The sequence below is a fragment of the Heptranchias perlo genome, chromosome 8 (assembly GCF_035084215.1).
Source record: "Heptranchias perlo isolate sHepPer1 chromosome 8, sHepPer1.hap1, whole genome shotgun sequence".
Taxonomy (NCBI): Eukaryota; Metazoa; Chordata; class Chondrichthyes; order Hexanchiformes; family Hexanchidae; genus Heptranchias; species Heptranchias perlo.
Genome location: NC_090332.1, coordinates 13,519,336 through 13,539,488, shown reverse-complemented (window position 1 = coordinate 13,539,488; position 20,153 = coordinate 13,519,336). Strand labels below are relative to the sequence as shown.

At 42.3% G+C, this 20,153-nt stretch overlaps 1 protein-coding gene across 1 annotated transcript in view; it reads left to right on the top strand.

Moving 5' to 3' along the window:
* Positions 1 to 20,153, top strand: part of birc6 (baculoviral IAP repeat containing 6) — a 199,698-nt gene that overhangs the window by 93,619 nt on the left and 85,926 nt on the right. The window contains exons 45-55 of the mRNA XM_067988688.1: positions 2,816 to 2,943; positions 4,929 to 5,491; positions 7,980 to 8,155; positions 10,770 to 10,866; positions 11,399 to 11,593; positions 11,836 to 12,036; positions 12,709 to 12,988; positions 14,877 to 15,133; positions 15,608 to 15,716; positions 16,962 to 17,183; positions 18,308 to 19,100. Of these exons, the coding sequence (XP_067844789.1) occupies positions 2,816 to 2,943; positions 4,929 to 5,491; positions 7,980 to 8,155; positions 10,770 to 10,866; positions 11,399 to 11,593; positions 11,836 to 12,036; positions 12,709 to 12,988; positions 14,877 to 15,133; positions 15,608 to 15,716; positions 16,962 to 17,183; positions 18,308 to 19,100 (3,021 nt within the window). The remainder of the gene's footprint in view (positions 1 to 2,815; positions 2,944 to 4,928; positions 5,492 to 7,979; positions 8,156 to 10,769; positions 10,867 to 11,398; positions 11,594 to 11,835; positions 12,037 to 12,708; positions 12,989 to 14,876; positions 15,134 to 15,607; positions 15,717 to 16,961; positions 17,184 to 18,307; positions 19,101 to 20,153) is intronic.

Below are 20,153 nucleotides of genomic sequence, written 5' to 3'. Positions count from 1 at the left end.
TGTTATGGTCTTTTCCTGGTGAGATTTTAAGTTCCTTCTCTCCCCAGCCAATAGATCTTTAGCTGAGGCAAATGATCTGCTCCCAGGCTCTCCAATGCTGTTCTGAAATTGGCTGATTAGGCATGCAAGAATAGTTTGGGAATGACTGTCTGTCTACTCTTTCCTCCCTCCAGTGCTGAGCCTCGACTTGGTGCCTTCCCATAATCAGTTATTGAGGGGTTTTTTTTCTAAATTTTGTCATTGAAGGTGAAGGCAAGAGTTTATTTTCCCAACCTGTGCACCACAATCATTGCTTGTTTCATTGTGTGTGGGCTGATATTGATTTTCTGAATGAGCCTCCTTTGTTCTTTTGATGGTGATAACGCTTGATTGAGAACTTTGGAAAGGCGATGGACACCACTGTGTGCAGAGGAAGCATAATGAGCTACAATACTTGATTGTGCAATTCAACAATAAATTGTTTGAGTCTGTCCCTGTAAAATCATCAAGGTTAGGACAAGCCCCTCATGCTCAGTATGATACATTCTGTAGCAGTAAAAAGTAAAATTGCTGTAATCGTATTTCAATGAATGGAAATAATGTCACCTGATATTTCAACTCATTGGGGGAGATGACCATTTTTGTGCAGGCTTGACCCATGAGATGCTAACTGACTAGTTTTATCCCTGCTCGTCTTCAATGAAGATGACTGATGATTTAATCACAGAAGACGTTAGTGAACTCTTGAGTATGAATGTTCTTCACTTAGTTCTTCACAAACAGTTCAATCCATGGTTGGTAATGTAGTTTTGAGACCGTTTAAACCATGGTACTGGTTAAGTATCGCAGTGGAAGTAAGTCTGTCGTGGGTCATTCTTGTGCTAATCTGTTGTAGTGCCGAGTTACAATCAAAGATGTAAATACGGCTGGGCTTTCAGTACAACACTAGGAACTAGTGGTGTCACCAGAGCTGCAATGTTGTAGCTGCTAGTGTTGGAAACAACTGATACAGCAAAGTAAGAGGGGAGATTTTTCTGGGTCTGTGCCAAGATGCACCGGATCATCTGGGTACAGGGGATATCTGATGTCAAAGTGCACACCTGCAACGGAACCTACCCAATTTTCTTTTTATTTAAATTAACGGATGGCAAACTGTTCTTTTACAGGTGTGCGTTCCAACTCATCCGCTTTTTCCGATATCTGCCGCGCCCAGGTGATTGACTGTATCTGGGTGCAGACCTAGGAAAATCTTTCCTAAGGTTTTTAGTTGTCACAGTTGAAGAAAGCAGCTATTTTTATCTGCCCTGGTTTTCTTGGGTATGTTAGTCCAGGACACAAGAACATAAGAAATAGGAGCAGGAGTAGGCCATACGGCCCCTCGAGCCTGCACCGCCATTCAATAAGATCATGGCTGATCTTCGACCTCAACTCCACTTTCCCACCTGATCCCCGTATCCTTTGATTCCCTTAGAGTCCAAAAATCTATCTGTCTCAGTTTTGAATATACTCAGTGACTGCGCACCCACAGCCCTCCAGGGTAGAGAATTCTAAAGATTCGCAACCTTGAGTGAAGAAATTCTTCCTCATCTCAGTCCTAAATGACCGACCCCTTATCCTGAGACTATGCCCCCTAGTTCTAGGCTCTCCAGCCGGGGAAACAGCCTCTCCGTGTCTACCCTGTCAAGCCCTCTCAAAATCTTAAGTTTCAATGAGATCACCTTTCATTCTTCTAAATTCGAGAATATAGGTCCATTCTTCTCAATCTCTCCTCATAGGACAATCCTTTCCTCCCAGGAATCAATCTAGTGAATCTATGTTCCACCGCCTCTAAGGCAAGTATATCCTTCCTTAGATAAGGAGACCAAAACTGTATACAGTACTCCAGGTGAGGTCTCACCAAAGCCCTGTACAACTGTAGCAAGACTTCCTTACCCTTGTACTCCAATCCCCTTGCAATAAAGGACATTCACTTGCAGTTCCTTTTATAGCAAAGATTGATATTTCTTACCTTTTTTTAGTCTGTGGACTAAATTTAAGTCCTGCTTTTTTTTCGAAATTAGAGATGTTTTTTAATTGCATTGACTTTGCACAGTGTTCCCTCTACATCAGCCCAGCACCAGTTGGTGTGAACTGCAGCTAGTCTGACACTGAAGATGATAGCTGGACGGACTTGTTTTGCAACCTCCCTCACTCTGATCACATCATAATGTGTGTCAATAATTCTTACAGTGGATGCTTGGTTTCAGTGTGGATCTGACCTCCTTTGAGTTGAGTGTTGAAACGATTTCTGACACAAAACGTGAAGTATTTTGTCATATTTTGACTGGACATCCAAAATTAGCTTGACATACGGATGCCAAAAACGTTAACCTAGCAGTTCCCTTTCAAGTAATCAAAAAAATCTTGGACAGCATCCAGAGCTTAGTCTTTGAAAATGTGGCCAAATCTGAGGGGCAGTTTTCAGAAGAGCTCCTCCTTTTGGCAGATGGTGTTTACTATAAGGATAGAACAAAAGTAAAGGGCGGAGTTGTCTTTCTCACCCAATTTCTCTCATGTATGTCCAAATCAGGATAGTGTGTGATTGGAGGGGACCTTGCAGGTGATGGTGTTCCCATGACACAAGATGCAAAAGAAGTATGTCATAGCATACAGTGAATTGTCGCTCTTGAACGTGGTGTGGTATATTCATACTACAGCTTTCGTCTATGGCATAAACTTAATTTGACAATACCAGGGTGATTTTTGCAGATGCAGCTTTGGGATTTAATGAAATTACATTTCAAGTTTCAAATTACATTTACAGAAAGGTTTAGCCTCTTTTTGTTTTGCCTTTCAGGTTGGACCAACAGCTACTCAAGCAATGCAGGAGTTCCTCACTCGACTTCAGGTGCATCTCTCCTCAACCAATCCTCAAATGTTCAGTGAATTCCTGTTAAAACTTATACATATACTTTCAACTGAAAGGTAACTGAAGCTTTCTTCTGAAAATGTGTGATGAGATGGGTTTATGACTCAATGTTAGGGCTAACTTATTTTTTTAAAAAAGGTTGTTTTTCCATTGTGGTTGAAATTAAAGAAAGAAAAGACTTGCATTTATATAGCACCTTTCACGACCTCAGGACATTCCAAAGGGCTTTGCAGCCTATTAAGTACTTTTTTAAAAAAAATGTAGAAAATGTGGCAGTCAGTTTGTGCACAGCAAGGTCCCACAAACAGCAATGAGATAAATTACCAGATAATTGGTTGTAGTGATATTGATTGAGGGCTAAATATTGGCCGGGACATTGGGGAAAACTCCCTTGCTGCTCTTCAAATATCCCATGGCATTTTTTTTACATCCACCTGAGAGGGCAGACTGGACTGTGGCTTAACGTCTCATCCGAAAGAAAGCACCTTCTGCACTGGAATGTCAGCCTAGATTTTGAGCTCAAGTTTCTGGAGTGGGACTTGAACCCACAACCTACTGAAGCCCAGGCTGATGCCTTGTATTATTATAACAAAAATTATGGTAACAAAAAGTAATTTTTGGCTAAAATTAATTCTTTATTCAGAAAGCAGTGATTAAACATTCACTTAGTGATTTGAAGTGTTTCCCCAGTGTACTTAAATACAGTGGGGTAATTTTGTATGAGAACACCTGATGACTGTTTACTGCAATTTTTACAGCATTATTTTCACCATATTTTAGATGTGCAATACTTGCTAAGCTCTAGTCCCCTGTTGTCCTCCATTTTGTTCCCCAGTTGTTGCTGGTGCAGGGACTTGGTGATGCTTCCTGTTGAGGCAGACCTGTCTCCACTTCTATTGTTACCATGGTCTCACTATAGTTAATGCAGACTTTCCAATTGCATTGTGGAACCTGGGTGGGCCCTACCTTAATAGCGTTTCCTCTTTTTCTGTTACTGGAATTCAGTGTTGCTTCTTCTCAAGTAAGTGACAAATGGCACCAGATAGGCTGGGGATTGATGGTACAGGCAACAGCTGGGCAGAGCAAGGAATGGCAGTCAGATATTGGGGGGCCGGTTGAGGGGTTGTTGGGAGGTATGAAACAATGGTTTAGACTTTGAGAGAGTCTAAATTTAGTAAGATATTGCCGTTTCTTCAAATGATCAAGTAATTAATATGAATCTTTAAATTATTAAGACAACATTTTACTAGTTTTCTGCTGCTCTGCCTCAGTCTCTTTCCTCTGCCAAGCCCAAGAAAGAAAGAATGTACATTTTTGTATTAATGCATCATGTCCTGAGGATGTCCCAAAGTGCTTCACAGCCAATGAATTATTTTTTGAAGTAGAGTCACTACGTTTTCTAGGCAAACGCAGACATTTGTGCACAGCAAGGTCCCACCAACAGCATTGAGATAATGACTAGTTAATGTTGGTTGCGGGATAAATATTGGCCAGAATACCCTGCTCTTCAAATAACGCCACAGGATCTTTTGTGTCCACCCGAATAGGGAGATGGGACCTCAGTTTTATGACTGATCTGAAAGATGACACCTCCACAGTGCAGACTTAAGTGTCAGCCTAGGTTACCTGCTCAAGTCTCTGGAGCGGGCTTGAACTCTCAATCTTCTGACTCGGAGGAGAGAGTGCTACCACTTAGTCCTACTTAGCCTCACTGACAAAGTAGATGCTTCTGTCTGCAGCACTATCCTGTGCGCAGTAGTTAAGATCTGAAGTATAAAATTAACTGAAAAAAAAATCTCAGGCTGGAAATGCTGTAAGTGCCAAGTTGGCCTAGAAATTCTGACACAATTCATGTGAAAGAATATTGCTCCTATATACGTTTTCATCTTGATTAAAAATACATTACTTTGTTATCTCAAGTGTTGTATAACTATTGCATGTGATTTAAAAAAAATATTGCTGGATAACATGGTGACCAATTTCAATCCTCAAATCATGAATTGTAAAATAATTTTTCTTTTAAACTTTACATGCTCTCCAGAGGCCCGTTCCAAACAGGGCAAGGACCACTGGATGCACAAGTTAAACTCCTGGAGTTTACACTGGAGCAGAACTTCGAGTCCGTTTCTGTCAGCGCAATCTCTGCGGTCATCGAATCTGTGACTTTCTTAGTGCATCATTACATCACCTGCTCTGACAAGGTTATATCTCGAAGTGGCTCCGACAGTTCAGTTGGTGCCCGTGCCTGTTTCGGTGGACTGTTTGCAAATATCATCCGTCCAGGTGATGTGAAAGCGGTATGTGGGGAGACGACAAGGGATCAACTCATGTTTGATCTGCTGAAGCTGGTTAACATTTTGGTGCAGTTGCCCCTTTCGAGTAACCGAGAGTACAGTGCCAAGATACCAGTTGCCAGCAGTGCCTCGGATAGCGTGTCTGACGAGGAAAAGGTCTCCGGCAGTAAAGATGGGAACGCAAGCACCTCTTTTGCACAAGGAGCAACAACTTGTATTGCTGATTTAGTACTGGGAAATCAGCAAATCATGAGTCAGATTCTTTCAGCTTTGGGCCAGTGCAATAGCAATGCTATGGCAATGATAATAGGTAGGTATTTTAAATTTTTGGATTGAACTTTGATGGGAACTTTTTGTTGAGGTAGAGCCAACTAAATTAATTAAAAGTAATCAGTATGACCTTGCCATTTGGTTCCTGAGGAGTTGAATACTGGGAATTTAAGTAAATGATTCTGAGGATCAAAGGAAATTAGGGGATATGGATAAGATGGTGGCATGAACAAAAACGTGGCAGATGGAATCCAGTGTCAGTAAATGTAAGGTGGGTACGTTTTGGGTCTTAACAAAAATAAAAGTAAACATGCCTTGAAGGTTGGTCGATATGGAAGAGCAGAGGGATTCAGGCATACGATATTAAAAGCAACACCTCATGTATACAGTCGTTTTTTTTTTAAATCTAATGGAATACTGGGTTTTCTAACAAGGGGTAGAGAACATAAAAGTTGGATGTAATGATGAATCTGTATAAAGCTTTAGTACTCCAACTGTGGTCTTACTGCATGCAGTTTTGGGCTCCGCAGTATAGGAAGGATGTTGAGGAAACAAAGCATGCCGCCAAGGTACTAGGATGCTGCCTGGAATGAGAGAATACAAAAATGCAGAAATTATTCAAAAACTGGGGGTGTTTTTTTTAGAACAGAGAAGATTATAGGATGATATTTGTGTTTAACAATTATGAACGGGTGGGGCAAAGTGGAACCATTTTCAGTGGTTGAGGCATCTAGAATAAGAGGACATAGATATAAGACTTAGAGGTATGGGATTTAGGACAGAGAGCAGGGGAAATTTTTTTTACACAGGGTTGTGAGACTGTTAAATGTACAGCCGGAATTAGTGCTTAAAGCGCACACCATGTCAACATTTGAGAATAGGTCAAATAGATGGTTGAACAAAAGGGGGATAAAAGGATACGGGAAAAGGGAGCGCACATGGGATTGAGATTCCTGCTCTTGTAGAGGATGAACACCAACACGGACCAGTTGCATCGAACCACCTCTTTCCATGATTTAGCTGCTGTGTGATTCCATGAGACTTGAGGCTGTCTGTTGCTTAAGTTCAGCCAATTTTCAGCTATGCTGTAGGATGGAATTCTATTGTATTGGTAAGCATAATACATGTGCAGTGCATGCGATGATCCTCTTCTGCTTACTTTTGTAATTTGGCCACTTCCTAGCCATTTGTAGAGTGTCATTGACATTGGTTATGAATATCACAAAGACCTTGTGCATTCCTGGTTACCAGTGGGGGGGTGCATTGTGATGGCCCCCTGTGAAGGTTGGAAAATGGAAGCAGAATTTTTAGTTTTTAAAAAAATTGTTAAATGAACAGGTTCCAAATAAAATTTTGTAAATAGGCCACTTGACAAACTGTTAGCATATCAATTAACAGCAACAATAACTTGCATTTATATAGCGCCTTTAACGTAGTAAAACATCCCAAGGCGCTTCACAGGAGCGTTATCAAACAAAATTTGTCACTGAGCTACATAAGGAGATATTAGGACAGGTGAGGGTCAAAGAGGTAGGTTTTAAAGAGCGTCTTAAAGAAGAGAGAGGCGGAGAGGTGTAGGGAGGGAATTCCAGAGCTTAGGGCCTAGGCAGCTGCAGGCATGGCTGCCAACGGTGGAGCAATTAAAATCGGGGATGCACAAGAGGCCAGAATTGGAGGGATTTGAAAACAAGGATGAGAATTTTACAATGGAGGCGTTCCTGGATCGGGAGCCAGTCTAGGTCAGCGAGCAGAGGGCTGATGGGTGAACGGGACTTAGTGCGAGTTAGGATACAGGCAGCACAGTTTTGAATGAGCTCAAGTTTATGCAGGGTGGAAGATGGGAGGCCAGCCAGGCGAGCATTGGAATAGTAGAATCTGGAGGTAACAAAGTCATGGATAAGGGTTTCAGAGGCGGAGATGGGCAATGTTACAGAGGTGGAAGTAGGCAGTCTTGTTGATGGCGCAGATATGTGGTCGGAAGCTCATCTCCGGGTCAGATAGGACGCCAAGATTGCGAACGGTCTGGTTCAGCCTCAGACAGTGGCCAGGGAGAGGGATGGAGTCGGTGGGTAGGGAATAGTATTTGCTGCGGGGACAGAAGACACTGGCTTTGGTGTTTCCAATATTTAGTTGGAGGAAATTTTTGCTCATCCGGTACTGGATGTCGGACAAGCAGTGTGACAAATGAGAGACAGTGGAGGGGTCGAGAGAGGTGGTGGTGAGTTAGAGCTCGCTGTCGTCTGTGTGGAATGTGACGTGTTTTTGGAGGATATCACTGTAGATGGGAAATGTGAAGGGGCCAAGGATCGATCCTTGGGGGACTCCACGGGTAACACACATACGTTTATTTTAAATGAGTATCATACAGCCCATGTAGAAAGATCTTTGATGAGCTGCACAAAATCAGAATCATAGTATTGATGAAATAACTTTTAAAATGTATTTTAATGTTTGCACAAATTCTACTGTCCTAAAAATGTGTCGAAGCCAAGATACGGTGATCATGTTGAGTTTTATTTCCCAATCAGGTGCAAGTGGATTACATCTTACTAAACATGAGAACTTCCACAGTGGTTTAGATGCAATTTCAGTTGGTGATGGTCTCTTCAGCATTCTGACTACACTAAGCAAAAAAGCCACTTCAGTACAAGTCATGCTGCAGCCAATTCTCACATATATGGCCTGTGGGTATATGGGAAGACAGGTAATTGAATTATTTCTTTTAAGTTTTTGTGAGGTTACTTGTCTGTAGTCTTGCATTACTGCTGGATCAGTAATGCAAGACTACATATCTTCTAAAATGCTTAGTGAAAACTTTATATTAATGTTATGTGAGCAGAGACCTGTATCACCGTTGCCATGTGAACAGCTCAGCAGTGTTACTCAATGGTTTGCTCCAAATTACTGTGAATAAACACTTTTATGTATAAACGTAGGGCAGCACTTTGTTTTACATTGTCTCGTTTTCTGGTCTCTCTCATCTGCACTGTACATTAGATTGGAAAATTTCAAATGTAACTCTATTATTTAAGAAAGGTGCGAGAGAGAAACCAGGAAGTTATAGACCTGTTAGACTAACATCTGTTGTGGGGAAGCTATTGGAATCTATAATTAAAAAAAAGTGCGACACAGCACTTGGAGAAATTTGAGCTGATTAGAGAGAGCCAGCATGGATTTGTAAAGGGTAGGTCATGTCTAATGGACCTAATTGAATTTTTTGAGGAAGTAACTAAAGCAGTAGAAAAGGGAATGTCTGTGGATGTAGAAGAGACTGTTGGCTAAAATTAAAGCTCATGGAATTGAAGGCAAATTATTGACCTGGTTAGGAGATTGGTTAGAAGAGAGAGTAAGGAAATGATTAGTAGTGCCCCACAAGGATCTGTGCTGGGGCCTCAACTATTCACCATATTTGTTAATGACTTAGAGAACCATATATCCTAGTTTGCTGATGACACAAAGATTGGTGGCATAGTAAGCAGTGCAGATGGGAGCATAAAATTACAAAGAGACATTGATGGATTAAATGAGGGGCAAAACTGTGGCAGATGGATTTCAATGCAGGTAAGTGTGAGGTCATCCATTTTGGACCAAAAAAGGATCGATCTGAGTTTTTTTTAAATGGTGGAAAGTTAAGAACAGTGGAGGTCCAAAGAGATTTAGGAGTCCATGTACACATCACTAAAATGTAGTGGTCAGGTACAAAAAATAATCAAAAAGGCTGATGAAATGTTGGCCTTTATATCTAAGGGCTAGAATATAAAGGGGAGGAAGTTTTGCTACAGCTATACAAAGCCCTGGTTAGACTATCAGGAGTGCTATATACAATTATGGGCACTGAATCTTAGAAAGGATATATTGGCCTTAGAAAGAGTACAGAGCAGGTTCACCAGAATGTTACCAGGGCTCCAAGGGTTAGATTATGAGAAGTTACATAAAACTGGGCTTGTATTCCCTGGAATATAGAAGGTTAAGGGGTGATTTGATTGAAGTTTTTAGGATTTCAAAAAGAATTGATAGGGTAGATACAGGGAAACTTTCTCCGCTGGTTGGGGAGTCTCGGACAAGGGGACATAACCTTAAATTCAGCTCCAGGCCATTCTGGAGAGAAGTTAGGAAATACTTCTTCACGCAAAGGGTGGTAGAAGTGTCGAACTCTCTCCCATAGCTGCTAGCTCAATTAATAATTTTAAATCTGAGATAGTTAGATTTTTGCTAGCCAAGGGTATTAAGGGATATGGAGCCAAGGCAGGTAAATGGAGTTAGGATACAGTTCAGGCATGATCTCATTGAATGGTGGAACAGGCTCGAGGGGCTAAATGGCCTACTCCTGTTCCAATGTCCTATGTTCCTATGTACAGATACAACGCCCAAGCCTCCTGCCAGTGTGACTCAGAACTGGCTGCTGCATGGTGCACAGGGGCATCCTGTGGATAATATTCCTGCCTCTTCTCTCTTTCTTTCTATCTTTTTATGGCATCCACCTCCACACCCCCCCCCTCCCCCACCAGCCAAAAGACCTGGTCTCACAGCAGCATGGGTGGAAAACTGTGGACACGCATCCATGTTTCAACATCCCATGGCCCGACAGTTTGCTGCTCCAAAATGCTGTGCCGCTAGGCTGTCTGATCTCAGATGGGGTAATTGGCCATGGCATTGCCCATGTTTTGCCGGAAGGGAAAATCCCAATTAACAGCATTGTTGAAAATATATCGCAGCTAAAAATCAGAGCCTTCAGGATAAGAGGGGATATAATTGGAGTGGGAGCAAAGCAAGTACTGTCATGGTGATCACGTACCGCTTCAGCCCACTTCACTTCCACACTGAAGGTGATTGTGTCATCTGCTCACTTTTGAAAGTAAACATCATATTTCATAGGGTGGCATTCAGCATTTCTTCATGTGTGGGCTCCCTTTTGAAATGAAACTGTTCAAATATTTACTGCAGGCAAAGGGAGTGCACATTCTGTTTTAAAGGGCTTCCAATTGATGCTGAGGAGCCAATTTCTCTCCTTTGTTCAGCATTTTTTCTCGCTGGTTAACTGCTCGCAGAAAATTAATAATTTCTTTTGTGGTTGGGAAGGGGGCAGGGTCTACTTTCTCAGCAGATAGAAATCACCACACATATACCAGGCCCTGAGATTTTTGCGAATGACTGGACCTTGCTGGCATATTGGCTGAACTTCATTAAAATATTGTAAACAGCACAAATATCATTACTGGACCACTCCACGCAACCAGTACCATAATATAATGTGTTAACAATAACTGCTTTCTGTTTTTCACTTTTCAGTAATCTGTTTATAATATCCTTTCTTTTAGGGTTCGCTTTCAACGTGCCAGTTGTCCGAACCATTATTATGGTTTATTTTGAGAGTCTTGGACTCCACTGAAGCACTAAAAGCTTTCCATGACATGGGTAGGTGAATTCTACCAGCGGAATATTTGTGATAGAAAATGATAGATTTCAGGAGTCGCACACATGGTTCAAGGCTCGTTTCCCTTTTGACCCCCTGTATTTGACATTGAATATTCTTCCAGATTGCTAAAACCATATTTGTGTCAGCTTGGCTCAGTTGCTAGGCTTTTGCTTCTGGGCCAGAAGTTTGTAGTCTCAAGCTCTAAAGAGCTCTTAATCTAGGCTGACATCTGGTCCGGCACTGAGTGAGTGGCTGATTGTTGGATTCCTTCAGCTGGGACATGAGCCGAAAGTTCAGCTACTTGTTCAGGTGGACATTGAATATTCCGTGGCATTCTTCAAAGACCACGGATTTCCCTCCCATCCTGCCCAATCTTTTGTGCTGACTGTTTGTTCCTCAGCATGACAAAATCATATTAAGAGATCCATTTTTTGACATTGCTTCGGATTTTTCAGACTCTATGAATTGAGCCCTGTCCATAATGTCTTTGGACATTTACACCTAACCAGCAATTTTTCACCTTTTTTGTAGGGGGTGTCCAGCTTATCTGCAATAACATGGTAACAAGCACACGAGCAATTGTTAATACAGCACGGAGTATGGTATCCACCATAATGAAGTTTCTTGATTGTGGGCCTGGTAAGACAATTGATGGAAACATGAAAGCTAGAGTATTAGCTTCCGAGCCAGACAATGCAGAGGGACTCCATAACTTTGCTCCATTGGGTATGTAATGCCTTGCTTGTGTTCCAATGTAATTCAATCCATTGTATAATTTTTTATTTGTGTAACTTTGCACTAACAAATTGCAGGACTGTAACCATACAGGTATCCAATATTTTCGCCAGTCTTTGAAACAGTGATGTTTTTAATGGCCTGCAGCGATTTGTCATCGAAATATGTGTAGAAACTTTTCAGTCACCTATGTAAAATCTGCATTTTTACGATTTAATTTTTGTTCTTTGCAGGTACAATAACTTCCAGTAGCCCAACAGCTCAACCAGCTGAAGTACTGCTTCAGGCTACACCGCCCCATCGCAGGGCTAGATCCGCAGCGTGGTCATACATCTTCTTACCAGAAGAAGCATGGTGTGACCTCACTATCCATCTGCCAGCTGCAGTGCTGCTCAAAGAGATACATATTCAGCCTCACCTTGCATCTCTTGCTAGTAAGTACATTCAGCATTGAGGTTTCGTGGTGATTAATGTAAAAATTTCTTTTACTAGTTTCTGTCCAAGATGTTCCGTTCAGAGAATGAGGTTAGATGGTGTAGCACTGTTTTTCTTGCAGGAGCAGCACATGGGGGCATGTGTGACATCATAGTATCCAGTGCACAAAACGGATCTTATTGTTAGGTTGACCTGGGAACCATGTCATTTAAGTAGATATTGGTCAGTAAAGATGCTCTCCAGTTCATAGGGAAGGCAAAGTTTGCTTACAGGAGTGAGCGGTGATGCTGAACCATAGAACATCTAGTAGAGACCTGAAAGTTGTAACAAAATGTTATTGTGGAAATTAATAGCCTGATTTGCCCTCTGCTAAATGGCCATAGATTGGTAGCAAAAATGAGTTGTTTTCTCACATTGAAAGAAGTGGTGATACAACTTCAAATGTGATCGTATTATTGGACTAGGAATTGCAACAAAGCTCTGACGCATTAATTATTGCTTATTAGAGCATACTTGGAGATGCAGGGCATTATGATGCAAATCATCACTTAACTGAAAGCATGTTTGACGTACATTAACTGAATTCACGTACAGAAAACAAAATAACCTTTTAGATTATGTGACTGGCCAACTGTTTAAAAGTTGTATTCATCCCACTTTCTCTCTTGCAGCGTGTCCTTCTTCAGTGTCAGTTGAGATCAGTGCAGATGGAGTGAACATGTTGCCCCTTTCTACCCCAGTTATTACCAGTGGACTAACTTACATTAAAATACAGCTGGTCAAAGCTGAGGTAGCATCAGCTGTCTGCCTTCGGCTACACCGCCCACGGGATGCCAGCACACTGGGCCTATCGCAGATCAAACTGCTGGGCCTTACGGCCTTTGGCAGCACTTCATCTGCAACTGTGAATAACCCTTTCCTGCCCTCTGAGGATCAGGTTTCCAAAACCAGGTAAGATGCTGGAGCCATGATGCTCATAGTAAATACCTGTTTATTAAACTTAAAGCTCAAAAAAATGTGTAGAGGGAGTTATTTTATGTTCAAAGTGGCTTTGCGGAGTGTTTTTTTCAGGGCTGGGTGCAGAAAGAAGTGGGATCGGAAGGGGATAAGGGGCTTTGAATGGCGAGGGATACAAGGAAGTGGTCAGAGGTGGCCTTGTCTGTGATCCAGACAATGGGAGTAGAGAGGCCACATGAGATGGCAAGGTCGAGGGGTTGGCTGTAAAAATGGATAGGCGAGTTTATATGGAGGGAAAGGTTATAGGAGGGCGGGCAAGGTAAGTTGAAATGGTGACTGAAATCACCACGGGTGAGGAGTTGCTCAATTCATGGGCTGAGGGAGCAAAGGCAGAAGGATATCTCAGTGAGAAACCTTTGTTGGGGGAGGGGGTGGTGAAAGAGAATAGGATTTCAAAGGAGAGGCTTGATGGGTGGAACAAGCTGAGGTGCTTGAAGGCAGAGTAGGAGCAGAGACCAGTGTGTGACTTGGTGATAAGGGCCACACTGCCACAGCGGTTGTTTGGGCTGGGTCAGTGGCAGAAAATATAGCCAGACGGGGAGGCTTCAGTAAGGGACTAGTTGTCGCCACCCTTTAGCCAAGTTTACGTTCGAGCAGTGTTGTCAAGGTGATGCCTTGTGGTTGAGGCAAATTTAGCTAAGTTTCTTAATTTTTTTTAAGTTATGAAAAATGTTACGCGCGACACTCATGTTTTGACATTGTACTTTCATTAGTCGATCACAGCTGATGCTGTTTAGAAATATGTTGCTTTTGGTGGATTATCTACTATTTTGGTTAGCCAGGTGTCTGAGACATGGGGTAAATTTTAACAGGGAGCTGGGAAGTGGGGGGATTTCCTGGTGGGGGTGCGAGATCGTGGAAGTGTTGCGGGGGGGGGGGGTCAGCTGATCGTGTTGTGGGATCAGGGCAGGTAAGCCTGTTGGGCCTGGAGGAAACACTTCTGCTTCCCCTGGCCCACAAGCAGTGCCTTCAGAAGGCTCAGGAAGCTCGACCTGCAAGAGTTAAAAATAAAAAAAACCTATTAAAATGGAGGCCCGCGGCCTCCTTGAAAGATTTTACTGACTGACCTGCCTCCTGAGAGCGGGTCGGTCGCTCGCCCCACTATCCGCCTCCGTTGAAACCAGAAGTGGGCAGGTTGGGGTTGGGTTTTACCCCCATGTTTCAGTGTCTCATCCCAGCTGCTCAGAAATCTGCAACGTTATTCTGGAGATCAGATTTGGGTGAAATCTGCCATTATCTGTTTTAGGATGTAACAGATACAATTTTGCATGTTTAGAATATAATCCTTCCATTATAGTTGTATCAAAATGTCTTATCTAATTCTGTACCAAAAATAGCTTGATTTTCTGAGTTATGTTAGAATTCATTGTTCGATGGTGGCTCCCCTGCAGCTGGTTAAGGAAGTCAGTAGCTGAGACATGCAAACTAGAAAAGCTCCAGGTTTTATCTTTGATCTATGCTTAGGTAGTTGAACTCAGTTAGCGGTGAAGGTGCTAAAATTAGCTTCTGGAGGGAAAAATTGGATAGAGTTTCTACCAGTGGGTGTGTGGTCTGTGTAAACTTGTGCATGCTTGTGGTCATCAGGTGAGGACAGCATCAGCCTCAACTGTGATGCTCATTAACAGTCAAGTGGCCAGCTTTCACTCAATATCTACCCTCATACTTTTGGATTATTGACACTTCGAAGGGTACTTGACCCATGCAAAGAGGAAAGGGCTGTTGGAGTGGAGCACAGAAAATTGATAAGCGGGCAGGAAAGAACCTTCATTCTGTCCAGATATTGCTTGGAAAATATTACAATAGAATTTATTTCTATTTTCAGTATTGGTTGGATGCGACTGCTTCACCATTGCTTGACCCATATAAGTGAACTTGAGGCGATGATGGCCAGTGCAGCAGCTCCTACTGCTAACCTACTGCAGACCTGCGCAGCACTGCTGATGTCACCGTATTGCGGCATGCATTCACCAAATATTGAGGCTGTGCTGGTAAAGATTGGGCTGCAGTCGACCAGGATAGGTCTAAAGCTGATTGATATTCTTTTGAGGAATTGTGCTGCTTCAGGCACTGACCCATCAGGTAAGAAATATTTCAATCTGTGCTATGTGAAAAGTATTGGGAAGCAGAGTTATTTCAGGTCCTTCAATCATCTAGTTGTAATATGTGGAATGAGTGAAGTTGACCACCAAAGCTCACAGATGAAGGGATGAGGAGAAAGGCAAAAATGATTTTTTTCACCATGCCAGAATTGTAATTTTCAAAAGAGCTTGCGATTGTCTGCCCCATTAATTTAACAGCAGTGAGAAACAATGTGGGGTTGGGTTTGGTATCTGTTAATAATGGTGCACGAAAGGGCTTGATGGGTAGAATGGCCTTTTCTTCTGAACCTAGTTTCTTGAGAAATTTAGAATGTTTTCTGAATGCAAAAAGGGTATTTAGTCAGATAATACTCTCCTGCATTTGAGAGACAGACGTTTTGTTTTTTTTCCCTCTCTTCCTCACACCCCCTCCCCGAAGGTAACTGATCGTGTTGACAACTTTTTATTTGTCTAGATTTAAACAGCCCTTTGCTTTTTGGACGACTGAATGGACTTTCCTCAGATTCAACAATCGATATCCTGTATCAACTCGGAACAACTCAGGATCCTGGTACTAAAGACAGGTAATGCATCAGTGTTGTATGGGTAAGATCTGCTTTGATTTTATATCGATAAATTATTCTTTGGGAAATTTGTGATGCCTTTTTTTAACTGGCAAAATATGTTAAGGATAATTTATCTTACCAAAAATAGCCATGCAGTGGATGTGTCTTTTTATTGCCACTTCACTTCTATGTAAACACTCCACAGCAACTTTTCCAGGTGAGATTTTGTAGTGCCTGATTGTAAAATAACATTTGCAGTGACCTATCCGCTGTATGCAGACAGTTTATATTATAGATGATGTATTTTTACTACCTGCATGATTTTCACAGAGCAACGTCCTATCAGGCTCAGTGTTCACTATTGAGTCTGCAGGGAGGTTAAGATTATTTAAGATAAAGTCAATGCATATATGAAATTACTAAAGGGTGTGTTTCAAAAATAAAATGCTGGAAAACTAAGCGGGGTAGATTCTTACCTGGGCTGCCCGGCGTAAACTGAGGCGGTAGCTGCCTGAAAATGTCTTGCCATCCCGTTTATGCCTGCGCGGCAGCCGCCGCCATCCTCAAAGGGGTCTTCCGCAGGGTGACTGGAGTGCCTTTTTATGATGCAAATTGGTGCCCTATGATATACACAAGATCCTGATTGTAATTTTGATGGACAGTGGGTCGGAGCCGTGCCCAATTTCATCGGGCACTATAGCAGAAAAGGCACCAAGAGGTAAGCTTAACATCTGCGGCCAGGAGGTGCAGGCGTGCTCCTCTGGGCTCCACAAAAATAATATGGGCCATTGACACCGCGGGCTCCACCCTCTCCCACCAACGAAGTAGTTGATGTCTGTACATTGAACTCTCGTTCAGTCCTTGATATAATTGCGCTCTTGGCTTAGATTAGCTAAATCATCCAGGAGAGCCACCAAGGTCGATTCTGTGCTTTCCCAACATCTCTGCACAAGGGTCAATAGATTGGAGTGATTGGGCAGCCTGCCTGTTGTTTTCATCCCCTTCCTAGCCCAGGTGATTTGATAGCAATAATAGTTTCCCAGTTGTCCTGGCTGACATCAGGTGGTAACTGGATCTGAATCCATCAGTTAATACTGCTTCTACCAACTGAGCAAAAAGGGGAGTGTTAATGATTTAATATTGGGTAACATTTTAATGGTGGGAATAATGTTGTGTATTTTAGTTTCCAGCTTTTAAGTAAGGAACATACTTTGACTTTTTATTTCAAAGTTCACTAAGCTAACACACACTTGTGTATTTCAGAATTCAGGCTTTGCTGAAGTGGGTTTATGACTCTGCAGGAGTGGCTGCACTAAAGAGAAGTGGCCACATTGCCACTGTAAATACGGAGAACATAACTCGCGAGTATGGCCTCCTTATGCCATCGCCTTCTCATTTGCACTGTGTAGCTGCTGTCCTGTGGCATAGCTATGAGTTACCTGTAGAGTATGATCTTCCAGGTTTACTAAACAGAGAACTGTTTGAGTAAGTAGAATGTTCAAGAAGCATTTCGTGGTTTTAATTTAGAAACAAATTTTGATTACCTTTTCATTGTTGTTTTCGGTCCTTTAGTGATTCCTGTTTACATGAGTTTTATCCTATATAAATTTAGGTTATTTGAAAAATAATTAAAATAGGAAATTCTAGAATGGTACAGCTTGAAAATCCTGCAGGTCTGCCACCAGAGGACCTGGTGATGGATACAGTGGATGTAACTTCAAGGTTTAAAGAAGAGTATTGGGCATCATCAACTTAACCTTGTAGTCTGCAGGTGGAAAAGAGAGCAAAGTGTCACTGTTTTGCTTCCTCTCTACCATTTTCTGGCTAAGGTTGTGAGTAGGCAAATTGATTTGAGGCCTCCCTGTAACCAGATTATTTAAGATAAAGTCAATGCATATATGAAATTACTAAAGGGTGTGTTTCAAAAATAAAATGCTGGAAAACTAAGCGGGGTAGATTCTAACCTGGGCTGCCCGGCGTAAACTGACAGTTCCACAGCTGTCCCAACAGCAAGGCCAATATCAGGAAGTCCTTGTCGGTGGGGAATTGTAGGTCCAACCAATATCCTACTACAGATCCCAAATTTATGTTGGAGACTTTCACTATTGAAACAGTGATGAGGGTTTATGGGGAGAGGTCTCGTGTAAGTGCCTTGCTGTAGACTGGCATCAACACCAGTCCTAAATGCTGATTTCTAGGTTTCCTTATTTACCTGCTCCCTAACAGACTTGTAACGTGCATCATTGGAGCTCCTCACTGTTGAGGGAAGACCTGAAATTATGGATTTGCATTGGTTGGGGAGGGTGGGATGGAAAATGAATACTCCCAAATTAGGATATCTCCCCTTGGAAGTTTTTACACAGAGTTGTACTATACAGGAGTACTTTGTATTGAGAATAACCAGCCTCTTGAGCATTATCCTGCTATTTGTGCTTCTGCATTTTCAGTATATTGTTGTCACAATGATTACGTGGGCTAATGTGCCTTTTAAATACAGTAGTTGCGCTTGCAAATCTGAATCTTTAAGTTTCTGCGCTGCAGCCACATTTATTTCACCAGAATGACTTCACCCTTGTGCTGTGAGGTAATTGTAAATTTTGTCTTTGTAGATTGCTGTATAACTGGTCCATGTCACTTCCTTGCAACATGGTTCTGAAGAAAGCTGTCGACAGTTTGCTATGTTCCATGTGTCACATTCATCCGAGCTACTTTTCTTTGCTGATGGGTTGGATGGGCATCACTCTGCCTCCTATACAAATGCAACATAGACTTTCAATGACAGATGACAGCAAGAAAGAGGACTTGAATTCTGGTTTAACGGATGACTCCAAAAATGCACAGGCCCCGATTGCACTAAATGAATCTCATCTTGTTACTCTCGCAGCAGCAACCCAATCTCCAGAAGCTATTAAACAGCTCCTAGAGTCAAGTTTACCTTCAATGCTTGTGAAGAGCTTAATCAGTTTCTGTTTCAATCATATTTCCAGTTTGGACTGTGCAGTGCCTTCTGCAGAGCTTGCCACAGACCGAAACAAGAGGCATCATTCGCAGCAGCGTGCGACCAGTAAGGTTCCCCTCACAGCAGATCTGGTGGCTCCTGTTCTCCGGTTTCTAACTGAAGTAGGCAACAGCCACACCATGAAGGACTGGTTAGGTGGACCTGAAGTAAACCCCTTGTGGACTGCTCTCTTGTTCTTGCTGTGCCATTCCAGCAGCAGCAGCTCTGGACACCACCAACACACTGGGTCCCAATATGTTGGATCAAGGTACCTTCCTTCTGCCTCCTCGCCTGCAGGAGTAGGACTAACGACTCAACAAAGAACAGCAATTGAAAATTCAACAGTTGCATTCTTCTTGCAGTGCATTTCTTGCCATCCAAACAATCAAAAATTGATGGCTCAGGTAATGTCAATATTGCATTTTGAGCCGTTCATCAAACCTCGTTCACTTGATGGCTGAGTGACTTTGTCCAGTAGGTAGCTGAACCATATGGACTGGACATGACTGAAATGGGGTTGGAAAATAACATTTTTGGTGTATTTGCAACTAATTATATTTGTTTTTACCCTGTTTAATGAAAAATTATTTATAAAATCAGTCAGAATTATACTTGTTAAGCTGTGTGTGTTCAGTTATTTCCCCGGGAGGAACAGGGAAAAGAGGAAAGGCAGGTTTTTCCCCTTCTGTCCTGGAACTGTTGACTCGTGCTAGTGACTAGTTCAGACATCTCTGCAACCTTATCCATAAGGCCATCTTAATGCATGTTTGTGGCTTATTCCATACCTAAGCCCCATCCTAAATTTACTCTGTGCCCACACACGTATTTTCCAGCAGGGGTTGCTGGATAGCACCTTCAGGGGAGCATGGGAAAAATTACAGGGCAACAAAAAGCTTCAGACCTACCTGTCTAAGTGAAATACCCAACTATATGGTGTGTTTATTTATTAAGCTACTGGGGAAACTTAGCAGAGATGATTTTTTTTTCCCCATCAGTTATTCCCCCCCCGACTCCTTGCAGGTTCCACATGTGCCAGCAACCCTTCAGTACCTCACCTAGTGACCGCTATTAATTTTGCAGCCTCAAGCATGAGTGCTGAAGCAGAGCCCATTGTCCTCGCCTGACATTCAAACACATGCACTTTTAGCAAATGTCACTGAATAGCAATGAGTCATGGAATCCGGGCTTATTTTGCTGCTCCATAGTCCAGGGCTACTGAGGCCATTTGTAGGACTCCCACTCCTTCCCAATAAGATCAACTCCCTCAGCACAGACTAAGGATTGAAACTGGGACCTTTCTGATCTGTATGACTCAGCTACTCTCTAGGTAAACTCACTGAGCCACTCAAGGAACTGCAGAGGTAATTTCAGCTGTCTTTAATCATTTAGTTTTCTGAACTGGTATACACCATCCTGAACAGTTCAGAAAAGTTTTATCATGCATTACATGAAAATCT